We start from the raw sequence: 13,592 nt of genomic DNA, 5'->3' as shown, positions 1-13,592 counted from the left end.
TGGGGGTGCTGAAAGCCAGTGCTCCCTAAACTTTTTACTTCACACATCCCTTACCCGTCTGTGCCCCCTCGCCCCAGAGCTGGGGCCAGGATTGGGGGGACATGGACAAGAGTAAGGGGGCTGAGGCTGTAACCACAGCTGGGGCCGGGAGCAGAGTCCCGGGCACGGGGCTGGCAGCACTGGGACCACAGGAGCGGGGCCGGGAGCAGAGCCTCGGGCACGGGGCTGGCAGCACCGGGACCACGGGCGAGGGGCTGGGAGCAGAGCCCTGGGTGCGGGGCCGGCAGCAGCCGGGACCCTGCACGAAACCTGGGGGTGCTGCAGCACCCCCCGCACCCCTAATTCCCGCGCCTATGGATAAATACATGCCTGGCTCATGAGCTCAGAATCTTCTGGAAAGCTGTTTTTATTGGGAACACCCATTCCCCTATCTCATGGCACAAGGTATAAAAGCTCCTCTTGAGTACTGAAGATGCAGCAAGTTTGGAACATACTGAAAATCCACTCAGACTGACTTCTCTGCTTTCTGCCTTCTGATGTATGGGTTTCAGTCTTTCTCACAGTTTTTACTTGTAGAAACATCCAATCTTGAGTTAAAAATTGTCAGTGATGGAGAATGTTCCGCAACCCTTGGTGCATTGTTCCAGTGGTTAATTACTATCACTGTCAAAAATGTATGCCTTATTTCTAGTCTGAATTTGTCTAGCTTCAACTTCCTGCCATTGGATCATGTTATACATTTCCCTGCTAGATTGAAGAGCCCATTATTAAATATTTGTTACACGTGTAGATACTTACAAACTGTAGTCAAGTAATCCCTTAACCTTCTCTTTGTTAAACTAAATAGTTTGAGCTCTTTTAGTCTGTCACTGGAAGGTATGTTTTCTAATCCTTTAATCATTCTGATGGCTCTTCTCTGAACCCTCTCCAGTTTTTCATCATCCTTCTGGAATTGTGAGCACCAGAACCGGATAGTGTTCCAGCAGCAGGTCACTAGTGCCAAATACAGAGGTCAAATAACCTCCCTACTCCTACTTGAGATTCCCCTTTTGTTTCTCAGGATTACATTAGCTTTTTTGGCCACAGTATCACACTGGGAGCTCATGTTCAGCTGATTATCCATCATGTTCTCAAATCTTTTTCAGAATCACTGCTTCCTAAGATAGTTCTCCTATCATATAAGTATGGCCTGTGTTCTTTGTTCTTAGATGTATATACAGTATTTACATGTAGCGGTATTAAAACACACATTGTTTGCATATTGCTTGCAGTTTACCAAGCGATACAGATTGCTCTGAATCAGTGACATCTCCTCTTCATTATTTACCACTCCCCCACTGTTTGTGTCATCTGCACTATCAGTGATGATTTTATGTTTTCTTCCAGGTATTGATAAAAATATTAAATAGTATAGGGCCAAGAACTGATCCCTGCAAGACACCCCCCCACCCACGAAACACACCTGCTTGATGACAATTCACTGTTTACAATTGCATTTTGAGACCTATCAGTTAGCCAGTTTTTTAATATTTTAATGTTAATTTTATATCATTCTAGTTTTTTAATCAAAAGTCATGTGGTACCAAGTCAAACACTTTAGAAAAGTCTAAGTACATTACATCCACACTACAAATGTGGTTGATAAAGATAATCTCATAAAAAATATCAGTTGAGTTTGACGGAACCTTTTTTCCATAAACCCACTTTGAATTGCATTAACCATATTGCCCTCCTTTAATTCTTTATTAATCGAGTCCCTTATCAGCCGCTCCATTATCTTGCCTGGGATCAACGTCAGACTGACAGACCTATAATTACCTGGGTCATCCCGTTTACCCTTTTTAAAAATTGGCACAATATTAGCTTCCTTACAGTCTTCTAGAATGTCCCCTGTGTTTCAAGAATTATTGAAAATCAGCATTAAAGGTCAAGTGAGCTCCTTAACCTGTTATTTTAAAATTCTTGGATGCAATTTATTTGGGCCTGCTTGTCTAAAAATGTCTAACTTGAGTAGTTTCTGTTTAATATCTCCGAAGAAACTAGTGGAATGGAAAGGGTGTTATCATCACTATATGATGAGACTACATCATCTATATTTTCCCCAAATACAGAACAGAAATATTTATTGAACACTTCTACCATTTCCATATAGTAATGGACCAGTACCATTGTCCGGATTCTTTTTGTTCCTAATATATTTTTAAAAACCTCCTTATCATCCTGACTTCCAATTTATATTCATTACTATCAACTTCCTTTTTCTTACATTTGTTATGGTTTTTTTTTAATTTTTTATAGCTGCCAATATGAGCAGCAGATGAAGTATGAATAGAGGGGAACAGGGAGAGGCTGCGAAAGGCAGGGGTCTGTAACTTCTTGAGTACACTCTCCTTCAGAACCTGGAAATGAACCCAGTCACTCTGAGTCTTGACATTCCTTTGCTGTCTAGCAAATAGCTATGAAACTCAGGCAAAGTATGTGTGTTTTTATCCCCCTCCAGTGGAGGGTCCACATAAAAGATAACTTGTTACCAGTTACTCTTTTAGCCCAAGTAGTAGAGGACTGTGCTATGGATCTACAGATCCCATCCCTGCTGGTGACCTATGTGGGGAGTGAATATGATGAAATTTTTGTTTTTTTCAGTTTTACAAATAACTTAGGGTTGGGTTTTTTAATGTGTTAAAAAAGTTGCAAAGTAAAGAATTCAGCAGTTAAGAAATGTTGGATTTATGATTATCTGTGAACCCCCTTCCCATGTCTATGAATTATGATTAGGCTTTGCAGAATTTGGTTTTTATATTTTTATATTTTGACAAATAATATCAATGTTTATTTTAAGCATTATTTTAGATTTTTATCTATTTAAATTTTCACAGTAATTCAAAATTATGGGCGTGACGGGTTAGATCACAGAACCCCCCCCCCCTTAGGGGGCTGCTACCCGATGTGCCAAGACTACTCCTACCCCTGCTTTCCCTGCCAGCTCGGGATCCCAGCACCCTGTCTTGCTGAGTCAGACACGCCCGTCTGCTCCAACACAGACCCAGGATCTGAATTACTTGCCCCAAAGCTGCAGGTTTACCTGAAAGCAGCTAACAAAAGTGTTCCTGTCTTTAACACCCAGATGCCCAACTCCCAATGGGGTCTAAACCCAAATAAATCTGTTTTACCCTGTATAAAGCTTATGCCGAGTAAACTCATAAATTGTTCGCCCTCTATAACACTGATAGAGAGATATGCACAGTTGTTTGCTCCTCCAGGTATTAATACATACTCTGAGTTAATTAATAAGTAAAAAGTGATTTTATTAAATACAGAAAGTAGGATTTAAGTGGTTCCAAGTAGTAACAGACAGAACAAAGTAAGTCACCAAGCAAAATAAAATAAGATGTGCAAATCTATGTCTAATCAAACTGAATACAGATAATCTCACCCTCAGAGATGCTTCAGTAAGTTTTTTCCTCAGATTGGACACCTTTCAGGCCTGGGCACAATTCTTTCCCCTGGTACAGCTCTTGTTCCAGCTCAGGTGGTAGTTAGGGGATTCTTCATGATGGCTCCTCTCCTCCCTTTGTTCTGTTCCACCCCTTTATATATCTCTTGCATAAGGCAGGAATCCTTTGTCCCTCTCTGGGCTCCCACCCCCTCCTTCTCAATGGAAAGACACCAGGTTAAAGATGGATTCCAGTTCAGGTGACATGATCACATGTCACTGCAAGACTTCAATGCCCACTTGCCAGCACACACGTATACAGGAAGACTTACAGGTAAAATACACCCATCTGCAGACAATTGTCCTGGTTAATGAGAGTCATCAAGATTCCAAACCACCATTAATGGCCCACACTTTGCATAATTACAATAGGCCCTCAGATTATATTTCATATTTCTAGTTTCAGATACAAGAGTGATACATTTATACAAATGGGATGATCACACTCAGTAGATTATAGGCTTTGTAATGATACCTTACAAGAGACCTTTTGCATGAAGCATATTCCAGTTACATTATATTCACTCATTAGCATATTTTTATAAAATTATATAGACTGCAACATCACAATGGGTTTAAAGCATTTTTTTCCATTTTTATCTTTTTTTAATTTTAATTTTTGGGAAAGTATGTGGGGTTGTCAGAAAATAAGAGTCGGACAATTTTATGACTGTGAACGTTGAGATTCAAAAAGTTAAAGCTTTATAACTGTTAAAACACAAATTGTCAGCATAACATCAAAATATTCAAAGTAAATATCCTCAAATCAAACTTTAATAAGGTCTCAACCAGCATTTTTCTTACTTTGCCTATCTGAAATTTGATTATCAATGGAAATATTTATTATCCGTTTGCGTGGGTATGGTAAAATTGACATTTACAAATAAAAATCTAATCCTTCCAAGCCTAATTATGATATAGTTTTAAATTATATGATCACATATTATTTCTTCCACAGGACCCCTGTATCATTCAGTGCACAGGACTAACTTTTGAGAGCTTTCAACCCTAATGTTTTTAATGTATTTTTTTTTTTTTTTGATGTAATACATACATCTTTGTCACCTTCCTACTTTTTTGGAGTCTCTTGTAAAGAGATTTGTGAATTAGAGGAAGTAACTGATTGATGATTGGGGCTGCTCACCATTTTATACCATCAAAACTGGGCATGGGGGTGAGTGGATCCCAACATACAGTGCTTTCTAGAAGATAGAGTTCACAGTCCAGGGGTATGCATATCCCATCAGTGTGGATCATCTTTAGTTACAATATGATTCTCAGAGTTTTAGATCTTGTACAAATAAAAAACTCTGGAAATTAACTTGGGGCATAGAAGAAAAGGATTAAACATACTGAAGTTAATGAATGAAAGATACAGATACTGATTTGCATTTTCATCATAAAAATCATGACTTTTAATAAAAAAGTACTTCAATTTAATTTGAAGTTATTCATATTTATCTGAGATCAGCATTTCATCTGAATTAACTTCATTATTTTTAAACTCTTCCATTCATTAAGCCCTTCGATACCGTCGTGGTAGATGCTATATAAGAGACTAAGATCCGTTTGTGCAAAACACAGACTTTATGGGTAATATTTTATACACTTTTGAATGTAGCTATACCATTTAGAAATAAAAACTACAAATATTTAAGGTATTTATATTCAGAAAAAATGGAGTAATATACTCATTTGAATCACTCATCTTTCTCAGTATCTTTTTTTATCCTTTGTTGGCATACTTGTAGAAGATTTAAAATAAAAAAAATCATATGCATCTTACTGGGGAATAGAGTAGACACCTTCAAATCCAGTAATAAAAGTTCAGTTGAAAATATCAAATTTTTCGTACAGGCTTGAGTAACCTTTGCTATGTCAAGAAAAATAGCTCATTATTGAAAAACAAAATATTCTCTTTTCTCTTCCAAATCATTCTAAAAAGGTCTATCTTTATCCGATGATTATTATTGCAGAAGGGCAAGTTGTATGAAGTATGGAAATCTTTTAGTATTTCTAAAGAGGAGGTTCAAATGAGTAAACTCAAACAGATAAGAAAAAAAGTTGAAACTCTTCAGAAATCTCAGTGTATAATTGATGTGTTTTGCAAGTTGAATTGGTCAAAAGAGTAAATTCACTATTCTTAAACTTTAGTTTGCCTATAACTTTAGTGTTTTCACTGTATATGGTAGCTCACTGTAGTGCTTATAGCGCTCTCTCTCTCTCTCTCTCTCTCTCATATTCATATATATTCATAATATATATGTGTTGTTTCTTCTTCGAGTGATTGTTCACGTCCATTACACATTAGGTGTGCGCGCGCCGCGTGCACGAACGTCGGAAACTTTTCCCGCAGGGTCTCCCCTCCCGCCAGAGCAGCGCCTCGCTCTAGCGTACATATATCCCTGCCGGCCCGACCCTCCCTCAGTTCCTTCTTACCGTCCGTGGCGACGTTGGAACAACTGTCTCTCATCTGAGAGTGTCCCTTAGCATAGTAATTAGTGTTACAGTTATCAGGTCGTTAGTAGTTAGTGTTAAGCTAGCAGTTATCAGTTCTTTACAAAGACTTAAACTTCTTTGTGTTAGGTGTTTGGCCAACCCCGGCACCGGCCCTGGGCGGCGGGGCATGCCGCACGCTCAAGGCTTCAAGGCTTGTGCCACGTGCCGCAAGCCTATGCCATTGAGCGATCCACACGACTCGTGTCTCGGTTGCCTGGGGGAAGCACACCAAAAGGAGCGCTGCAAGATCTGTAAGGCTTTCAAGCCCAGGACTAAGAAAGAGAGAGACTTTCGCCTTAAGCAGCTGCTCATGGAGTCGGCGTTACAGCCCTCCACTTCAACGGCACCGTCAACCTCGGTGCGGAGTGCCCCGGCATCGGTTCGTGATCCGACGCCGGCGGGGCAACCTAAGTCTGTGGCACCGACTCGGAGGGAACACCTCCGGCACCGGTCCTCTTCGCCGGCTAAGTCGAAGGGCCAACCCAAGGCCCGAGGACACTCCCCGCATAAGAGGGTAGCACCCGCGAAGACTGCAAGTGCTACTAAGGCCGTTGCGGTCCCAGCACAGATCCCGGTGCCAGTGGCTCCGGCGCAGAAAGGCCCGTCGAGCCCCGGGATAGGCGCGTCGAGTGAGGAGGAAGGGCTGGAGGAACTGTTGGAACAGCCCTCCACCCCGGACACATTTGAGGCAGCAAAGGACCTCATTGAATTGTCCACTGAAGGCACCCTCCGCGCTAAGGACATTCCGCCGAGACTGCCATCCAAAGGCAAGCCGGCGATGATGCGCCCATCACGGTCGCCATCTCGGCACCGTTCGCGGCGCCGATCCCGGTCGAGCTCCGCCTCGGTGGACTCCCGGCTTCCCTCCACGCAGCGGGCCGCACAACCGTCGGGCCCCAACAGGCGCGAGACACCGACCCAGCAGCCCTGCTCGAGCAGGCACCGGGACGTTTCGGTTGCGCGATCCCTGAGACCGTCCTCCCGCAGCCGTTCCCGGTCCCGGGGCCACCGGTACCGATCCAGGTCCAGGTCAGCACGGCGCTACACCCGGTCACGAAGGCACCGCTCTCCGACCCCGGACCGTCACCGCTCCACGGCACCGCCGTGGCCCTCTAGATCACCGTCCATAGTTTCGGAGGTGGACTCGGGCCATTCCAGCAAATATGCCCACAGAGCGCAGGCCAGTAGGGAGCACGAAGCCTCTTGGCAACCACAATGGGGCCACCCAGGGCAATGGCCATTCTGGACCCCTTGGGCCTACCACCAACAAGGCCCCCCGTCCAGGACCTCGAGATCAGGCCCCTCAGGACACCGGTCCCGCTCCCCACGGTGGCGCCCACCCTCCCGCAAAGAGGCCACGGTCTCCAGGCCGCCAGAAAGGGAAAGGGCTGACTCGGCACCGAGCCCGGCACCGTCCCAGGCCCACGTCAGGGAACGCACTCCGGAGGAGCACCCTGCTGATGAGGAGTTGCAGGAGGAAGAGGACGCACAAAAGGCCATGACCTCCTCCTCCTCACCAGACGAAGCCGTGGCGGGCACAACAGTGTCCGGTCCTCCCCCGATTGACCATCGGGCACACCAGGACCTGCTCCGCCGAGTAGCCCTCAATTTGGGGTTGCAGGCAGAGGAAACTGTCGAGCAGGAAGACCCTATGGTCGACATTCTAAGCCCGGAGGGCCCCTCCAGGATCGCACTCCCGCTCATAAAAACGGTCCAATCTAATTATAAGACTGTATGGCAAACACCAGCCTCCACGGCGCCTACCGCAAAGGGCGTAGAGAGGAAATACTTTGCCCCATCCAAGGGGTTTGATTTCCTATTCTCCCATCCAACCGCATGTTCGCTGGTCGTCTCTGCGGTCAACGACCGGGAGCGACATGGCCAACAGGCCCCGGCCCCCAAGGCCAAGGAGGCAAAACACTTGGACTTATTTGGGAGAAAGGTCTACTCGTCCGGAGGCCTCCAGCTGCGGATCGCGAACCAACAAGCGATCCTGAACAGGCACAATTTCAACTCCTGGGCATCCTTGTCCAAGTTCAAGGAAGCCTTGCCTCAGGGCTCGCAACCCGAGTTTGCTGCCATAGTAGATGAAGGGAAGGCGGTAGCCAAAACCTCCTTACAGGCCTCACTTGACTCCGCTGACGCAGCCGCTAGGACAATCGCGTCAGGAGTGGTAATGAGACGCTCGGCATGGCTGCAGGCTTCCGGCCTTCCCCCAGAGGTGCAAAACACCCTCCAAGACCTTCCGTTCGAGGGTTCAGGCTTGTTTTCGGACCAAACGGACGCCAGACTACATAGCCTCAAGGACTCTCGAGCTACCCTCAAGTCGTTGGGGATGCACACCCCAGTGACGCAGAGGAAGCCCTTCAAGCCCCAACCTCCGCAGAGGCAGTACCACCCTCGTCCTAGACAGGAACCGTACCGCAGGAGGGGCAGGGATAACAGGCGTAGGCGCAACAACACGCATAACCAAGGCCAAAATCAGGGCCAAAACAAACCGCAGCCGGGAAACAAACAAGGGTTTTGAAGCTGCGATCGAGGACAGTGTACCAACCTCTATTCCAGATCCCCCCCTGTGTTTCAGGGACCGCCTGTCCCATTTTTACCGTGCTTGGTCACGTATAACATCGGACCGCTGGGTCCTACGCACGGTGGAGGCAGGCTACACCCTTCAGTTCTCCTCGCCCCCTCCCTCCCACCCCCCACCCCCATCCCTCTTCAGGGACCCCTCTCACGAGCAACTCCTCTTGCAGGAGGTACAGACCCTCCTCGCAGTAGGAGCGGTGGAAGAGGTTCCTCCGGACCTCAAGGGGAAAGGGTTCTATTCAAGATACTTCCTCATTCCCAAAGCGAAAGGGGGCCTCCGTCCTATCCTGGACCTACGCAAGCTAAACAAGTACTTGCTCAAACCACGTTTCCGTATGGTCTCCCTTGGTACCATCATTCCATCCCTGGATCCGGGGGATTGGTACGCTGCCCTCGATATGAAAGATGCCTACTTTCACATCGCCATCCGCCCGGCCCACCGGCGGTTCCGGCGCTTCACTATCAACCAGCGCCATTTCCAATTTACAGTTTTGCCCTTCGGCCTGGCAACAGCCCCGCGCGTATTCACGAAATGCATGTCCGTGGTAGCAGCCTTTCTTCGAAAAAGAAGGATGCGCGTCTACCCATACTTGGACGACTGGCTCCTAGCGGGCCGGTCGGAGGCCGAGGTTCGCTCCCATGTGACATTGACGCTACAGGTGTTCCACGAACTCGGTCTACTGGTCAATGTACCCAAGTCATCACTGGTCCCCACGCAGAGGCTGGACTTCATAGGGGCAGTCCTGGACTCAGTGACGGCACGGGCGAGTCTTCCCGTATCGAGGTTCCTGGCCATTCAGAAGGCCGTGAGCTCCATCCAGCAATTCCCCACGACCACGGCCAGATGTTGCTTACAACTCTTGGGGCACATGGCGGCCTGCACCCATGTAGTCGGACACGCACGCCTCAGACTCAGGCCGCTGCAGTTGTGGCTGGCCCAAGCATATCGCCCCAACAGAGACCCCTTAGACCTGGTCGTTACGATCCCGGCTCGGGTGTCGAACGCCCTCCGTTGGTGGCTCGATCGGCAGCAGGTTTGCGCGGGGGTCCCTTTCGCCGCCCCGCAGCCCGTTCTGACGTTAGTAACAGACACGTCAGACCTGGGTTGGGGGGCGCACCTGGGGGACCTGCGCACTCAGGGCTTGTGGTCCAGGGAAGAAAAGTTGCTTCATATCAACCTGAAGGAGCTAAGGGCGGTTCGCCTCGCCTGCCAGACCTTTCACGCTACCATAAGAGGCCACAGCGTGTCGGTTCTGACGGACAACACTACCGCCATGTTCTACATAAACAAGCAGGGCGGGTCCCGGTCCTCTCCCCTCTGTCACGAGGCACTCCGCCTCTGGGACTTCTGCATAGCCCATTCAGTCCACCTACTAGCGACTTATCTCCCGGGGGTCCAAAACGGGTTAGCGGACCGCCTCAGCCGGTCCTATCGCATGCACGAGTGGACGTTGAGGCAGGACGTCCTGCGTTCAATCTTCCGGAGGTGGGGGTTTCCCCCGGTGGATCTCTTCGCCACCGAGGACAACAGCCAATGCCCCCAGTTTTGTTCATTCCAGAACCGCAGTCCGGGCTCATTGGCAGATGCCTTCGCAATCCCGTGGGGCGGGAGCCTGAGGTATGCCTTCCCCCCATTCCCGTTCATCCACAGGGTCCTCCTCAAAACCCGCAGGGACAAGGCGACAGTCATCCTTATCGCCCCGGCGTGGCCACGTCAGCACTGGTTCACGTCCCTGTTGGAACTGTCCGTGACCACTCCGATAACCCTCCCCCTCCATCACGACCTCATCACGCAAGACCGAGGTCGCCTACTCCACCCGAACCTACCGTCGCTACATCTCACGGCGTGGTTTCTCTCTGGCTAAACGATATGGAGCACGGGTGCTCTCATGAGGTCCAGCAAGTCCTCCTTGGTAGTAGAAAGCCCTCCACAAGAGCGACCTACCTTGCCAAATGGAAACGGTTCTCCCACTGGTGTGAGCCTCACCACATCCGGCCTCTGCAGGCCTCAATCCCATCAATTCTAGACTACTTGCTACGCCTCAAGCATCAAGGGCTCGCCCCCGCCTCAATTAAGGTGCATCTGGCTGCCATATCGGCGTTCCACCCTGGGGAGTTGGGGGTTTCGGTGTTCTCCAACCCCACAGTAGTCCGATTCCTCAAGGGGTTGGAGAGGGTGTTTCCCTACTCGCGCCCACCGGTCCCTGCGTGGAACCTCAACCTGGTCCTCACTAAGCTCATGGGGCCGCCCTTTGAACCCCTAGCCTCTTGCTCCCTCCTGCACCTCTCATGGAAGGTAGCGTTTCTCGTGGCCATCACATCGGCTAGGAGGGTATCGGAATTGAGAGCCCTCACTTCGGAGCCTCCTTATACAGTTTTTTATAAGGATAAGGTGCAACTGAGGCCGCACCCTAAATTCCTTCCAAAAGTGGTCACGCATTTTCATATGGGGCAGGACATTTGTTTACCGGTGTTCTTCCCCAAGCCCCATACGGACCCAAGCCACCGCAGCCTGCATACCCTTGATGTCCGTCGGGCCTTGGCGTTTTATCTAGACCGCACCAGGCCATTCCGCAAATCGACTCAGCTGTTTATTGCCGTTGCGGAGCGAATCAGAGGCCAACCTATTTCGACGCAACGCTTGTCGGCATGGCTTGTGCTTTGCATACGCACATGCTACGAGCTCACCAACGTACCAGCCCCGGAGATCAGGGCTCACTCAACTAGGGCCCAAGCGTCCTCGGCGGCCTTCTTGGCACAGGTTCCGCTCCAGGAAATCTGCAAAGCAGCCACCTGGTCGTCGGTGCATATGTTCACAGCCCACTACGCGATCCATCATCAGACCAGAGAGGATGCGGTTGTCGGCAGGGTTGTGCTTCAATCAGTTATTCCTTGACTCCTACCCTCCTCCAATGGTAAGCTTGTGAGTCACCTAATGTGTAATGGACGTGAACAATCACTCGAAGAAGAAAAAACGGTTACTTACCTTCTGTAACTGTTGTTCTTCGAGATGTGTTGTTCACGTCCATTACACTTCCCACCCTCCTTCCCCTCTGTCGGAGTCACCGGCAAGAAGGAACCGAGGGAGGGTCGGGCCGGCAGGGATATATATACGCTAGAGCGAGGCGCCGCTCTGGCGGGAGGGGAGACCCTGCAGGCCCGACGGGAGCCGCTGAGGGAAAAGTTTCCGACGTTCGTGCACGCGGCGCGCGCACACCTAATGTGTAATGGACGTGAACAACACATCTCAAAGAACAACAGTTACAGAAGGTAAGTAACCGTTTTTTTTTAAATACATACTGCAGGACCAGTACCAGTACCAGTCAGGTACCTTGTTAGGAGTGTTTACTACCACGAGTAGTCCCAGTAGACCCAGTAGTATTTTCAGGGTTGAGACCTTAGTTCTTGTTGGCTGACCATTATACTTTAAAAGATTCTTTTTGACCTTTCTGCCATGTGTACATTCTTCTAAAGTGATATTTTCTTCTCCTTTTTCTAGACTGTGCCAAGAGGCAAAATCTTACTTCTCCAGGCAAAGGTAACAAATCAACACAACCTAATCCTGCTGTTAAGTGAATTTGAGAGTTCAGCTTGTGGTGCAGGTTTTAAAGTGTTGGTGTATATCACCGATGCTCTATAACTTTATATATATATATATATATATATATATATATATATATATATATATATATATATATATATATATATACTGGAACTGGTCGTTCCTTTTATTCATTGCATGCAGCTTGGGATTTCCTGGAGCTTTTGGACATATACAACTTCCCAGTTACTGTGCAAGCCTTTAATAGAGAAGTAGACTGGTCTCTGCTTGCACTTGGGAGGTAGAGGGGAACCTCCTACACCTTCTTCTAATTGGTGGACTGTGCTGGGGAAATCTCTCTACCAACACCATTGCTTAATTTTGGTAAGGGAAGAGGGTTATTAGCAATTTTCAAGCTCCAAGAGCCTTTTTCCTTGTCCTAGTTACTGTTTTGTAGCTCAGTGACTTCTTAAGCATCCTCAGCAAGTCACCTTGACATCCTAAGGTCAATGAGGTTAATAGTTGTATGTATTTTGTGTTGCAGGAGGAATTCACTGGATATGATTTTGAGAACAGATTGCATGTCCGCATACATGCAGCCTTAGCGTCTCTGAGGGAAGTGGTTCCACAGTGACAGCCAGGAAGTCTTGACATATTCTTTCCCACGGTTTCCGCACTTTAAGATAAAGCAGAGGTTAAGCTTTTGGGAAGATTGGCTTTTCTTCTGAAAACCACCTGTGCCAGAGACACTTTCCTAGAATGTTCAGAGTTGGTGTGACGTAGTAAAGTATTACAGTCTTAATCATTAAAAACGAAATAAGTCAGACAGAAAGAGGGGGTTAAGTGATGTTGTGTTTTAACTCTGTTTAGTTTAAGCCAAGCTGAAAATGTGTAGTCTGATCTTAGCCTTACCTGCACAATAAGCACATATCTGATTTACCACAACATTGGCTCAGTTTTGACAGGTATCATTTACCTGTTTAAATATGTCTAAAAGATGTTTTCTAGGGAGAACAACCTCGTGTTTGAGAAAAATAATACAATATAAATAATTGTTGAAAATTGTATGTTTGCAGAGATGGACAGAACTTTTTTTCCCTTCAACAGCCAACAAAAAAAAGGGGCACAAAAGAAGAAAATTGTTCAGCCAGGATAATAGCCAGTCTGCTCATTATATTTACTGGGTTAATCCAATGTCTTGATGATGCATATTGTGTGTATATTTTAGAAAACTTCCACCCATATTTGTGATAAATTATGAAAATCTTTAGCTTCTCTGCTTCTGGTATGTTCCAGACAGATATTTTGTTTTTGACATTTAGTTACTGTATGGGTCATTGTAGTTTTGTTCTTAATGTTCTACATGGTGCATTGGCCTGCTAGGCTAGATGTTCCAAAGTTTAGCAAATTCTTTTCCACTTAGGTTGCTAAATATTGTAAGATAAGGCAGTAACCTTAAAAAGTAATTTTTAA

The 13,592-nt window shown here is 47.2% G+C and overlaps 1 protein-coding gene across 1 annotated transcript in view; it reads left to right on the top strand.

Annotated features, from left to right (window-relative positions):
• Window positions 1-12,753, top strand: part of TTC39C (tetratricopeptide repeat domain 39C) — a 69,496-nt gene extending 56,743 nt beyond the window's left edge. Inside the window, exons 13-14 of the mRNA XM_065399543.1 lie at window positions 12,078-12,116; window positions 12,664-12,753. Of these exons, the coding sequence (XP_065255615.1) occupies window positions 12,078-12,116; window positions 12,664-12,753 (129 nt within the window). The remainder of the gene's footprint in view (window positions 1-12,077; window positions 12,117-12,663) is intronic.
• Window positions 12,754-13,592: the final 839 nt, after the last annotated feature.

The sequence above is a fragment of the Emys orbicularis genome, chromosome 2 (assembly GCF_028017835.1).
Source record: "Emys orbicularis isolate rEmyOrb1 chromosome 2, rEmyOrb1.hap1, whole genome shotgun sequence".
Taxonomy (NCBI): Eukaryota; Metazoa; Chordata; order Testudines; family Emydidae; genus Emys; species Emys orbicularis.
The sequence above is the reverse complement of the archived record's forward strand: the minus strand, read 5'-3'. Positions and strand labels throughout refer to the sequence as shown.